This window comes from Stegodyphus dumicola, chromosome X2 (genome assembly GCF_044657685.1).
Source record: "Stegodyphus dumicola isolate Sdum_Otavi_A_Nest chromosome X2, ASM4465768v1".
Taxonomy (NCBI): domain Eukaryota; kingdom Metazoa; phylum Arthropoda; class Arachnida; order Araneae; family Eresidae; genus Stegodyphus; species Stegodyphus dumicola.
The window spans coordinates 26,124,275-26,139,170 of record NC_140781.1 but is presented as its reverse complement, the minus strand read 5'-3'; the positions used below and the strand labels follow the sequence as shown (position 1 = coordinate 26,139,170).

Below are 14,896 nucleotides of genomic sequence, written 5' to 3'. Positions count from 1 at the left end.
GTGGTCATGTAAATCCATAATGATTAAGGTTATCTAACCACCTAATTTAATTATTTATAACTAACTGCTTACCCTTAAAAATATCTATCATATATTAAAGCAAGTTATTGCCTTTCATTAAACCTTATCATAGTAAAAGATAAAACACAAAAATGTAAAAATTCATATAAAACTTATTCTGCATATCTAGCGAGACCTGAAATAATACAAAGCAACTTAGTATCACCTTTGGTGCTTTAGTGGCTTATTGAAACCTTAAAGTATATTAAGTGGGTTACAACCCCTGGAACTCTACAGGAAGCTACGACACTAACTGCATCAGACAGAGCCCAACTAACTTTCAAAACATGCCAACTGTGCCCACATCAAGTCTTTCAGTTTTGTTCTGATCAGCAGGTCTCTCTGTAGGCAAGGAGCAGTGGTCTCAGCAGCCAGTCTTTTGTTATAAATCATTCTGATTATGATTTTACTTCTCATTTTAACCTATCCCGCTTGACATAAAATCTACCTCTTATTTACTAAACCTCCAGATTGAGCAAGTATGTGTTAAAATGAGACATTAAAAAATCAGTATGAAACTATTAGTAAAACGTAAATAAAATGTCACTTATCTTCCTTCAAATATGCCGAACTATTATAAGTGTAAAATATGTAATGATATTTGATAAATTTCATAAAGTGTATTTTATTCTCAAACTTATTAGTAATTAATGTTAACTAAGTTATGTTTAATAATAATGTAGCCTACTTACGGATATATTTTATTTTTTGGATGGTATGACAAAAGTGAAGTTCAGGCATAGATAATATTTTTAATTGAATTTATAAATTTGCTATTTACTCATAGGTCCTTAATTTTTTCATTAATGGTCCTTAAAAGTCCTTAAAAGTGCTTAATTTCCATGTGCAGAAATGTGTACGAACTCTGAAAAGAGCTTGACTTCGGTTTCAGATCCTCATTTAAAATTAAGCAAAAAAGCAGTCTTGGTTTGACATATATTTTGAATAACTCAATTAATTTAGGAGGGCGATCAAACATAAGCTCTTAAAGAGGGAAAAAAAGTTTTCTCTTTCCTTGGAAAAAAAAAAAAAAATTCCACAACCAAATATGTTTTTTTGGGGCGGGAGTGCTTAATTTAAAATTTCCATTGCCGTGTTCTCTTCCAATGAAGGGTGCCTTCTGAATACTAAGATTAGGGCTGCTGCATCAGTCAAGTAGTTTCCTGAAACTTTATGAACTTTTTCTTAAACATGCTTTTGTATTTTCCTAATTAAAATGCTGTAAAATACCTATTTATATGATCTTTGTATTTTTATATTCATGCTATTTTGAAGGGTATTTTTTTCTTGTTTAAATGTTGATTATTCAGTTAATGTTCTAAAAATGGCAAATAGCAAGGGACAAATGTGATCAAATTACACAGATGTCTGCTACAGGATCAATTTTAAATGTACCTCTGTACCCTCTCAAAGAAAAAGGGGCATATAATGAATGATCCTTTGTCTTTTGCTGATACAAAAGGGTTTGCACAATAACTATTTACAAATTCATGACATCAGTTTAAATCAATTGGTTTCATGTCCTATATGTGTATCAATTTAAAGGGATGCATCTTGAAGATGATCCTTTCACACTATCCCGTATAAAATGTTATTTCTCTGGGATAGTACAGCACTGCTTTTGGTAAAAATTGAAACTGTTCTGGCAATAAAATTTTTCATTTTAAAAAAAATTCCATATATTTCTATGAAAAACTACATCATGCTACTATCTATACTTTTCAAATTATTAAACGTTTTTCTTACTTCTCGTATTACCAGCTACATTGATTTGTTGTTTCATAGGACCTTTTTCTGTGGATCACTTATGAATTTTGTGCCATTCCTAGTAATATATGATTTTAGCAAGGTTCGTCATGGTCTCTGAGTACATCACAACAGCCACATGATAGAAATTCATGTCTGAAGTGTAGTGCAGTAGTTGCTAAGGCTCTTTGACAATTCTTTTTGATGAACATCTTTGTTTTTTGGTTGTATGACATTGGTGTTGTGTAGTTAGTGATGCTTCCACTTTGTGTTGACATTCTTTGGAGGAAACCAGCACACATTCAGTTGTGCCAGCACAGAAACCAACACAGATTTTTCTTTTCTAGTATGATAAAATTTGTGCACTCTTAATTGTCATCATTTGAATGCAGGGAGTCCTTCTTTGTTTATCACAAAAGCTATACGCTTCCATATTGTTAAGATATTTCCAACTGTTAATAGTATTGGTGATATATATATTTGATTAAGTCTAACATTAGGAATATAAACAAATAAATAAGCAGAGATTCATCTAAATTAACATATATTGAAACACAAAATGGCACAAGTACAGTAAATTCTACATGGTAAAGTAAAACAGTGACAACAACTAAAAAAACGTTGCCAAGCGAAAAAATATAAAAAGCATGTTGCCACACATGTTGTAAAATACAAATGGGAAATATAATCACAAATAAAAGTTATTTGCAACACTCCCCCTTGATTAAATTTCCCTCAGTCCTACACAGAACCTTTGATTGAACAAGGCTTTCTTTTGCACACTCTTTGTGAACATGTCTGCTGCATTTGAACTGGAAGGCACATACGTAAGTTTAACAACTTCTCTTCAACCGTTTCTCTCAAGAAAAAATGCCTGAGTTCAATATGTTTGTTACGCTCTGAAGTGACATGGTTTTTGGCTAAAGAAATGGCACCCTGATTATCAACAAATATGCTTTGTGGAAAGTTTAAAAAATGTTCTCCCACAATTTCTTAAAAAAAATTTTGGAACCACAGTACTTCCTTTTCTGCGTGGCACATTGAGAGGTACTCAGCTTCAACTGTTGACAATGCAGTCGTCTGTTGTTTCTTACTGCTCCATGAGACAGCTCCACCTGCTAGTAGCACCACATAGCCACTAAATGATCGCCTGTCAATCTTATCACTAGTCCAATCAGAATCACAAAACACTTCCAAATTCTTTCCTGTCTTTTGGAAAGTCAGCTTTAATTCCTTGGTCTGTTTTAGGTAAAGAAGGATATGTTGTACACCAGCCCAATGTTCCTTGCTTGGGCAATTATTGAATTGGCTCATGTAACTAGTAGCAAAAGCTAAATCTGGCCTTGTTCCTCCTGCTAGGTACAAGAACCCTCCAACAGCCTGCCTATATTTTAATGCTCCTTCAGCATTCAACATGTTATCCTTAGTGGCTGTTGTATTTTTCATACCTGGATCTAATGGTGTTGATGCTCCTTTAGCATCTTGCATATTTGTTGTTTCCAAGAGTTCACTAGCATAGACACTTTGGTCAAGAGTCACACAGCTATCTTCCCTTCTGCTTATCCTAATTGAAAGAAGGTGATGTATTTCTCCCAAGTCCTTGATTTTAAATGTAGCTGCAATATTATCCTTAAATTCCTGAATGATGAATTCTTTGCTGGACATTACAAGATCATTCACATACACACCTACAATTAACTCCTTTTCTTTATTAAAGTAAACACAAGGATCTGCTCTGGATCTTGTTAGGCTCATTGATTTCAAAAATTTATCGAGGCACATATTCCATTCTCTCCCAGACTGATGAAGTCCATAAAGGCTTCTCTTTAGCAAGCAAACTTCTCTGTGTGTTTTCTCATGCAGACTCATGGGTGGTTGTTCCATGAAAATTGTCTCACTCAGTCTTCCATTTAAATAGGCTGCAGTAATATCAAGTTGATGAACCTGCCAGTCTTGCTCAACTGATTGCTTAATTGATTTTGTTTTTATTACAGGAGAAAACGTCTCTTTGTAGTCAATTCCTTCGACTTGGGTGTAGCCACGAGCAACTAAACGAGCTTTATATCTTTCCACTTGTCCATCTTTGTTAAGTTTTCTCTTGAAGACCCACTTACATTTCACAACTTTCCTTCCTTCTGGCCTAGGCACTATGTCCCAAGTTTCATTTCGTTTTAAATTTTCCAACTCTTTTTCCATGGCTAACTTCCATTTTTCTGTATCTGGACTAGTTAACGCCTCTTCTAAAGTTTCAGGATCATTCTGGAAAGCTTTCTTGGGTGTTGAGCCTTCATATTTCTGTTTCTCGGATTGTCAGCTGCGCTGCATTCCACTTGTAATTCCATTTATTTCTGGAGGATTTTCTTCATAAATCTCTGAATTTTCCATGATATAATCCTTTGTCCACTTAGGCGCTGAAATTTGTCTTCTGGGTCGAGTCTTCTTTTCTGGTATATCCTCCACCTCCTTCTTTTCCTGTTGAGGGCCTTCGTCTATTACTTTATTTTCAACTCCAGAACCTTGTTGTGGGTGCAATGTTATAATGTTTCCAGTCATGGAAGGTTTCTCTTCAAATATGACATCTCGGGAACAGATTACTGTACTGGTTTCTTTGATGTAAATGTGGTACCTTTCATCTCCATCATACCCAAGGAGATAGCCTGTAGTTGCCCTTTTGTCCATCTTTCTCCTCTTCTGAACTGGGATATGAGTATAGCAAGTCGATCCAATGATGCGCATGTGTTTTATTCTGGGTTTCTTTCCCATCCATAATTCATAAGGCTTGAATTAAGACTTGCCTGTCCTATTCAATATATAAATTGAAGTACTGACGAACTCTGCCCATAGAAAAGCTGAAAAGTCCACTTCCTCATTCGAGTATTTGAGAGTTCTGGCCATTTCTAGGACTGTTCTGTTCTCTCGTTCAGCACTGCCATTTTGTTCTGGTGTATATGGAGCTGTGAGCCTCTGGGAGATTCCATGCTTGTTCAAGATCTTGCGAACAGCTTGGTTGTCAAATTCTCCACCATTGTCACTGAGTATTTCTTTAACCGTATGCCCTAAGTTCTTAGCGTGAGCTATGAAATTTTCAAGCACATCTTTTACTTCTGATTTGTGCTTTAAGAAAAAACAGTATCAAAATTTGATGTAGGCATCTTTGAAGATTGCAAAGTAACGATATTTCCTAAATGACTGATCAAATGGCCCACAAATATCTGTCGAGAACAATTCTCCAGCTTTTGTAACCGCTTTCCTGGTTCCAAACTTTAAACGGTGGGATTTTCCGTATACACAAGCTTCACATAATTTCATATCAGACTTAATCTTAATATTCAACTCTTTCTCTACAGTGGCCTTTACATGCTTTTTATCTTGGTGACCCCATCGTTCATGATAAAGTTGGAGAGTTGATTCATTATTCTCAGTCATGTTGATGTCAATGTGAGTTTCAGGAACTAAGGTCTTCATCACGGCTTTGAAGAGACCCCCACCAGCATTTCTTGTTCCATGCAGAACTATTTCACCATCTATTTTTAAATAGCGGTCCTTAAATGTTGATCCAAACACACTGTTTTGATTTCTATCTTGAGATGCTAACACAGAAAATAGATTTTTACTTATTTCTGGAACATACCAGACATTTTCAAGATTTTTGATTTGATTCATCCCATTTACAATGGTCATTATCTTGATGGTGCCTTTTCCAATTGCTGGCAATGACTTTCCATTTGTCACAGTGATGCTATGAGGAAGCTTAAATCTTTTGAAGTCTATAAAGTAGTGCCTGTTATTGACGACATGCTTCGAGGCCCCATTATCAATAAACCAATCATCAGAATTCGTTTCTGCAGAAAATATTGTATCATCTACAGCTAGAAGTGTCATATTTGCAGCAACACTGTTTTTACTTCCCTTGTTTGGCCCTATATGTGGACTAGGTTTCGGCGGTTTTCCATCAGCTATCCATTTCTTGCATGTTCTGACCTAGTGTCCTCTCTGGCAATAATTACACTTGCCATTGTTTTTCTTGTTAATAGATGATTTCCGCTTAAATTCCGGATTTGCTATCAATGCTTCCTGATCTAAAGTTTCTAAAAAATTTGGATCTTTCCTTAATTCTCTTTCATGGGTGCACAATTGTGTGGTTAATTCATCTAAAGTTCTCTTTTCATCACTAAGAAGTAACCAACTCGATTTGAAAGTACGATAACTGGGAGAAAGAGTATCCAATATTTTACAAATCAACAGCATTTCTGGCAGTCTGTTTTCTTCCTTATTTTCAAGCCCACTGTTTAGTTCACTCCATAGATTTTTCAATTTTGACAAATGAGCTGCCATATCATCATTTGACCAACTGAATTTGAAGAACTGTAAACATATGTTATAAAGTTGGTTATCGGACGAATCTTCGAATACTTTGTAAAGTTCAGGCCAAATGTCTCTTGCGCTGTCAAATCTCATTACCTTTTGTAAAGTGTCTTCAGTCATGGAGTTCATAAGAACCATCATAGCGCAATTATTTGCTTTATTAAAAACCTTCATATCATCTCTAAATCTCTTTCGAATCTCTTCGGCGGCCGCATGATCAGGCTCCTCTGGCTTCTTCAGTTTTCCTTCCACGACTTCTAAAGCGTTTTCGTGATAATTTAATACGAACTTAATTCTATATTTCCAAATAGGCCAATCACTTTTTTCGCATAACGGCTGAACCAATATCTTTGCAGCTTCCATTTTTGCGAATTAATTTGCCGACTCACGTAAGGCTTAAGAACTGCCGTGTTAGGCTTACGAACTGCCGGTAATGTTTATCTCCACTTCGCTCATAAATTTCCCCGCACAGTTATATCATGCTGGGCCCATAACCTGATGAAGTCTAACGTTAGGAATGGAGACAAATAAATAAGCAAAGATTCATCTAAATTAACATATATTGAAACACAAAATGGCACAAGTACAGTAAATTCTACATGGTAAAGTAAAACAGTGACAACAACTAAAAAAACGTTGCCAAGAGAAAAAATATAAAAAGCGTGTTGCCACACATGTTGTAAAATACAAATGGGAAATATAATCACAAATAAAAGTTATTGGCAACAAAATTAACCACATATGTTCATACTAAGGACTCTTCAGTGATATTTGTTTGCCAGATTCAAATATTAAAGGCATAGGAATGTGTATTGTAACTAAAAATCTTAACTGTCAAAATAAGTAATAGACGCAGTCAAAATTCTTTAATCTGGACTCGTCGGGACTTCGGCGATTCCGGATTATTTGATCATCAGTTTCAATCTGGTAAGATGGCATTAAGAAATTATAAAATTAAAAATATGAAACTGTAATTTATGAAATAAAGAGCAATTATGATCTAAAGGGTATCAAAATTTACAAAAAAAAAAAAAAAAAAAGCTTAATACAGTCAAAAGTTGGTAATTCGGACCTTAAAACTAAAAACTTTCTGCGCATACGCCGCGTTGACACATGCGCATAGACGTTTACGCGTGCGCGTAACACCTTTACGACTGCGCATATGCGTGTGCGCAAGCGAAGAATACGTTTTTGCGTGCGCATTTAATGTATAACGAACGGTGTAAGCTAAAATTATCTAAATATCTATTTCAGTTAATGTTGATGATTGTGTTGTTCCTTAATCTTCGTGTTGGATCCGGCTTATTATTTTTTGCAGACTGTAAAAGCAATTTTATAAAAGTAAACTTAAACTTTCGATTATGTCAAATAGAATTCTCGATGCTGGAGCTCCCAAAGGATCTACAAAACGAAAGTATGTTTCGATGTCCATCAAACAAAAAGTGGAATTGCTGCAAAAAATGGATTAAGACATGAAGAAGGTGACAGAGAGGTTAGTGAGAACGAAAAAATTTTGTGTGACAAGTTAGTCAGTATTCTCGGCACAGCAAGTACGGGACTTGAACAGCGGAACTTTGTAACTGAACAAGAAATTATGTCTGTTTATAGAATTAAAGAGAAAGTATTATCACATAAAACGAAGCAACTAAACAACTTACATTGAAAGAAATGTTTAATAAAGTAAACAAATAAATATTAAGCTTTCTTTTTTGTAAATTTTGATACCCTTTAGATCATAATTGTTCTTTATTTCATAAATTACGGTTTCATAATTTTAATTAATCCGGAAAAATCGATAATCCATAATTGCCGAAGTCCTGACGAGTCTGGATTAACGACTTTTGACTGTATTTATTTGTTTACTTTATTAAACATTTCTTTCAACACGCGCATGCGTAAAGCATGCATTAGAAAATTGCAACCAGAAAACTATTTGATGTGTACTTGTGATATCGATAATTACGAGGAATTTGATTTAAAATTAAAATGTTCTTTGATAAAGACATCTGTATCCTTAAGAAAATAAACTTGTGATAATTAAATAATATAATTCAGTTTGAACATCCTAATATATTTTTATCAGAAATATAAATATGTGGTAAAAAATATGAAGTTTTCCAGAGCTGTTTCTTTTCTTTTTCTTTTTTTTTTTTTTTTTTTTTAATTTTTTTATCAAAATTGTTTAAAAAAACGGTTTGTCTGGAATCTTGTTGATTTAAAAACAGCATCTAGTATGAACAAAATTGGATTGATGTTATGGAATTCGCAGATACTTTTAAAGCTGATATAAAGGGAGAGATGTATATCCAATTTTAATAAAACATTCTTCACAATGAAAAAAATACCCTCATATTAATGCTGTTTTAAAAGGATTTCAATCTAAATATTTATCAGTGGCAGATTTACATTGTTGGAAACCATGAGTATCCAATGAGTCAAATTTTTGTTATTTGTTTATGAGGGCTCCTTTCCCAGGGCTCAGTGTGTACCATAATTTTGGATAGATAAGCCACCCTGGTGTATACAGTGCATACGTGATAATTCACTGGAAAAAAATGAAAGGTCATCGGATAAGCCGCACTGTCATATATGTCGCAGCAAAGCATTCCAAAACATGGCACTTAATAGTCATTTGTTCAGTAATTCCCTACCATATTGATATAATCATCATCAATAACATTTTATATCATTTACAACATAATCAGTAATATATAAATAAATAAGGAAGAAACATCTTTACCTTGAACTTGCCAAAAACGAACTTTTACGATTTCTAATAGATATTATTTTTACGGTTTCGGTAAACTTAGTTTATGAGCATAAATTACTATATTATGAAAAAGAATACATAAATTAGATAAACAAACGGAATTCTCTAATTAAATTAAACTGCATTTATTTATACAAAACCTTAAAAATCCGACTCGTCAATGTCAGATTGAAATAAATTTAACAAATGACCATCAAGGTCAATTTCATCATTCTGTTCTAAATCCCTTCTTTCATCGTCACTATCTTCAATTTTTTTGAATGATTTCCAATTTAATGAAAGTTGATATGATTGTTATCAGCTCGAACTGATTGTCATGCTTTATTGATCCATAAGGCAGCCTCCTCATATGAAGCTTTTTTCATTCACTCAGAATTTGTGAAGGAATGGAGTCCGCTTTGCATCCATTCCTGCCACTGCTTTCGTAGTTTATGCTTGAAAATTATATTGATAGTGAGATCAAGTGGCTGTAAAAATTTTTTAAGCCCATCTGGTATTACTGAGATATCGGTGGTAAGTTTTTTGGCTTCAGATCTTACCATATCTGCTAAATGGGATCGCTTTGAATCCAAAACAGTGAGTCTTCGGGGTTGAAAAAAGCACCTTTTTTTAAATAAATTTCTCTCGGCCAAAACAACATCACCTCTTTGCACATGCATCCTCTTTTGTTGGCATAAATAATAACTCCTTTAGGGAAGTTTCCTTTCAGAATTGTCTTTCTTTTGAAAATTATCAAAGGGGTTAACCTCTCTCCATTGGCGGCACAACCCTAAACACAAGTAAAAGAAGTCTTTTCATTCTCGGTTGTTAACTCTGAAATACAAGTAATTTTTTCACTAATTAATGAACAGTTTTGCTCGGAGAACAGTCAAAAGTAACAGACACTTTATCCATATTAATTATTTGCCCTCTTTTCAAATTTTGTTCTTTAATTTTCTTAGATGTGTACTCCAAAAAAGCTATCTTTTATTCAAGCCAGTATAATCACTTATAAGCTGCGGCTTATCTACCCGAAATTACAGTACTTGCAAGAATATCATAATTTCGAATAGATATTTGGCTTCTCCAGTTAAAAAATAAAAAAGAAGAAGAAGATAAATTTGGAATTGAAGAGCAAGAAAGACTTAGACTCAACGTCAGAAGTTTAGAAATTGTTTTAAAGGTAGGAATTCAACTGACAATACTTGGCCGTTATGTAGAATTGCACCTTCTCCCTCATTCTTGATCCTTTGAGAATTCTTGAAATCTGCTTGAAGTTTCTTCAGACCTGGCCCTGTATACAAGTGGCTTCTCAGCTTTGAGTCAGTCAACAGTGAAAGTTCCTAGTGGTTATATCATGATTACTTAGTAATTCTTCCATGAGTTTTCTATGCATTTATTTTCTGTATGAGTTCATTTGTGTAACTTGTAGTGTTCCTTTGTAAAAGTGATAGTAAAAATAAGAAACTATATGAAATTGCTACCTCTTAAAAGCAGATTCTGTGTACTAATGTTTAAAGAATGTGGGAGGCCACTATGAGTCGCTCTTGCCGTATATTAAATAAGGTGGTTATCTTGAGGCATTGTCATGAGCACAAAACTGTGCTCAGGAAAAGCAATCATTGGTGTCTCATTTAAACATTTTACCCCTTCCTTTTATGTTGTATTTTAATTTAAGCCTGCATTATAATGTCGTTGCATAATAACAAAATTAAACTGTAATTGCCTCCTATAAATAGCTCTAAAAATTTTAAATAAATAATAAAGAAATATGTGTTTGAATTGAACTGCACATAAAGATTAACTTGCAGAAACTAAATTTATTGCAACAACATTATGATGCTCTCTGAAATAATGTAAAATATCTGTTGTAACACAAAGTGGCATGTTTTAGTGAACTATCGAAGAACCACTTAGGCAACTTTAAGTTAGGAATAAATTGAGATATTGTAAAGATAAAAAATTTTAAATATAATTTAATGGACATTGCTCAACTGTTTAAATTTCTCCTTATTTTACATTTTCCTACCAGCGGGAGAGGCAAATAGCTCTGGTGTGCTTTGTCATATTCAAATAACCCAACCTAGCCCTGTAATATGATTCTTAAATATTATTAACCTATAAAATATCATATGGTCCAAAGGGGCTCCGCTGGAGGAGCTCTAGGAGGGGCTCTGTAAGTCAACAGGTTTGGGAACAGATGGTCTAAGCTCTCAACAGTATATATATGCAGAACTGTATATCAGCTGTACGTATATCCAAAGGTATCAGCTGTACATATTTTCAAAGGCACTTTATTTAAAGTGCTGTGAAACTTAGTTCTGTGATCTTGTGTAGCTGAATGAAGAAGTGCACGTGATTTCTGTTTAATCTAACTTCACTATTCTTAGTATGTAAGAGAACTTTAATTAACATATAAAAATGTTAGCTGTATAATAATATTTGTCTTAAGAGAACTGATAATACAGTATTTCTAAAATATACATATGTATATATGCTATTTAAGGTATGTATCAACTGTCAAGATGTTGACTGTGCTACATGTTTAGAAAGTTTAGAATTGTCTTAACTTTGTGTGTGCTTTATATATATGTATATATACTGTTTAAGGTATGTAATGACTGCTGAGATGCTTACTGCACATGTTTAGGAAATCTAGAATTGTCTAAACTTTGTATATGCTCATTTTATGAGTGACTTTTTTTTAATAATTTGTTACCATCTGTTTAATTAACTTTTAATGTTTTTCATTTGAATTGATGAGTAACATTTTGCTCAATAAGTATGAAGCTACCATGCATATTTCTTCCCTTACATGTCCCCTTACAATTTCTGTATAGGACTTGCTCCTTTCTTTAGAAATGATATTCCCTGTATGATTTTTCCTCCTTAATTTTCAAGGACCCAAATTAATAAAACTGAGAGAGGCGAAGTATATGTGTAAATATAGAATTTTGTTTTACAATCTTGTGTATTTCATATTGAATCAACTTGTTTTTCACATATTAATCTTTTACAGAGAAGTGCAGAATTGTTTGAAGAAGTATGTAGAGTCAAAATCAATCCTGATGGTGATGCTGTTCTTTGGGCTGATAGAGAACATTCAACATTTAGCACTTGCTTTAGATTAAGGTATGTGAAAATGAAAATAAAGCAAAGTAATTAACTTGTGTGCAAGTTTTGGTAATACAGTGTCATATTTCTGCTTTATTCAGCAAATCATCTGAGGAAGAAAGTAGTGATTCAGATGAAGAGTCCCAAGTATTTGAAACAGAAAATGCACCTATTGTGTTGTCATCAGAAGAAATTAAAATGGATGTGGATAATCATGAAGGTAATTTTCCTCATTAATTCTCATTTTTGACACTTAACATGAAAAGATATTTGCTTAAAATCATAGGAACTGCAGTAATACACATGACCAGGAACGGTATTTGTGTCATTGGACAGTTAAGGTTTTAGGTTGGGTTGCTTAGAAGCAAGGAAACCTAATGAATCGGTTTGTCCCATGCTTGATTTAGTAGCCTTCAAGATGAGTGAGGAAAAGGTGTCTAGTCTTTATTGCATAAAGTTCCGTACTCATAAAAATATAAAATCAGGTGAAATTTACTGCATATTGCAGGCCTTCCCAAGAGATTCAAGCATGGTATAAATGTATTGCAAATCAAGCTTGTCCTTGCTGAGTGATTGTCAGAAGGCAGTACAGTTCATGTTTCTCTGTTGCTACAAAAGCATTTTCAAGAAGTGTCATGAGACATGGATGCATTGTTAAATCCCAGAATCAAAGTGTGCAAGCATGGAGTGGAGGAAGATAAGCAGAGCAAACCCTTTGAAAGTCAGAACTTCATAGTTTGTGGGAAAAGTATTGGCCATGGTTTTTGGAACAGGATTTTCATATGTTTAAACCTCTCAAAGAAGCACTTAGAGACAAGTGATTTGAGACCAATGATTCAGAGGCTATGTTCATGCACAACTGGTTATATATCTGCTCAACCTTATTCTACGAGAATGGAACGAGAGAAACTTCCAAAATACTAGAGAAAATGTATCATAAAAAGAAGGGACTAATAATAATAATAATTTGTAGAAAGTAGAGCTTTTCTAAAACATTATTTTTTAAAGGGCTTATTTATATTTGATGGGCTGTTGATTGTTTCTTGAAACTTTAATTTCTTCTGATGAACATTTTTTAATTACTACAGTATGTTGAAAGTTAGAAAATTGTCCATTTATTATAGGGTAAAAATAACTAGTCTCTGGAAGACATGGCAAAAAAGTTAGAAGCATACATGAGTATTGCAATTATGGATAAGCATACATATATCTGTTTTGTTTTTGCATCCCCCCAAAAAAGTCTGGGGCTGAAGTTTAACTATGCTGTTGCTATTTAAAAGCTGATGCAATATATATATATGTAAAAGTATGGTATAAGAATGTAAAAACATGTAGATTTTGTAATGGAATGTGTGTGCGGAAATGGCATATTAATCTATTATAGGGTGCTGTGGAGGGATATATATAAATGCATTTTGCTGGTGTAAACTCTCATTCTCGATTTAGATTTAAAACGATATTCATTGCTACACTAACGCAGAACTCACTGGTGTACATTTTATCCATAGAGTTGTAGACAGAAACTCAGCAATTGCTCAAAGGAGGTAATCAGGAATTGTTCTATCTCTTTGGAGTAACAGTTGTGCTTTAACCACATAGATAAAATGCATATCAGTGAGCTCCACATTCATGTTGTGATACATGCCGCTTGAAATTCGCACAGGAAAGGGTGATTTATGCTAACGGAATGTTTTATCTACTATTCAACAATGTTGTGTACCACCTCAACGAGCTATTTCTGCACGCACATTCTTTCTCAGAATCTACTTATTTGGATCCTCTTCACCTGCTTGTGCATTTTTGCCAGATATTTTTGAATCAACCTATACATATATATTAACTGTGAAGTGTAAATTAGAAAAATGAGAGGAAAGCTATCTAGCTGAGAGAACTATGATAAGACATAAGCTTGTGCACTTATAGTATATAGTTCGTTCTTTCAACTGAAGCTTCCTACTCCTTAATTTCTTTTCCCCTTATGCATATTTTTCAGTGTTTGATAAGTTAGTTGTTCCCTGTTTCTGAATGAGTACGTTTTTTGTATTTATTAATTAAATTTTTTAAGCAAAGTTGATATGAACTCAGGATGTTGAAGATTTATTTAACATGTTTCTTTTTCTCTTTTCTCTTTCACATTTTGGCTGGTAAAATATGGCATCTAAGTTAGTGACACACTATGGCAAAACAAATATTGTCTGTATCATGGACTCCCTGCTTAGTTATATTAACCCGAGATTTCTAAAAAATCTGTTAAATTAATGGAAATGCTGCATTTAAAATGATTTCTTTATAGTACTCTACTTAATTTTGGATAATATATCTCAAGATTTCTAAAAATCTATTAACTTACTGGAACTGTTTTGCCTTAATTCATATCTTTAATCTCACTATTTGAATTAAAACTCGACTACAGTTTTGTCCTTAACTAAAATTGCCAGTTTGGCATCATCATTATTACTTGAGTAAAAGATGAAACACCTTCGCATTTATTAATTATTATTAATTCCTTAAGGATCAGTGCGTGGACCAAACCCGCTGAAATGGATCGTCGCCACCAGCCTGTGCATTTTCAGCAATTAACCCTAATTTTCTTTTTGGAGGGGGGAGTATAAAATCAGCATTTTGATATAATGACTTCAATTTTTGAAGTTGCATATTTAATCTACTTGTTTTTAATATGCATTAATATAAAGAATATCACATAAATAGAAATAAATTAAACAGGCAAAATACTAAAATCGTAATTATATACACAAATAAATATTATAAACATGAAAACAAAATTACAAATACGAAATTAAAAAAAGAAAACTAAGCAAGACTTTACCTGTAGGTAATTAAATTCCAATTTAAAAATTCTGC

At 33.4% G+C, this 14,896-nt stretch overlaps 1 protein-coding gene across 9 annotated transcripts in view; it reads left to right on the top strand.

Moving 5' to 3' along the window:
* LOC118188896 (serine/threonine-protein phosphatase 6 regulatory subunit 3-like) overlaps positions 1 to 14,896 on the top strand; it is a 172,014-nt gene that overhangs the window by 122,635 nt on the left and 34,483 nt on the right. For 8 of the 9 annotated variants that reach the window (XM_085810027.1, XM_085810029.1, XM_085810028.1 and 5 more), the window contains 2 exons: positions 11,940 to 12,052; positions 12,136 to 12,254. In XM_085810027.1, the coding sequence (XP_085666153.1) occupies positions 11,940 to 12,052; positions 12,136 to 12,254 (232 nt within the window). Of the gene's footprint in view, positions 1 to 7,543; positions 8,001 to 11,939; positions 12,053 to 12,135; positions 12,255 to 14,896 lie in introns of those variants that run through there. The other variant, XM_085810030.1, reaches the window with a different exon arrangement.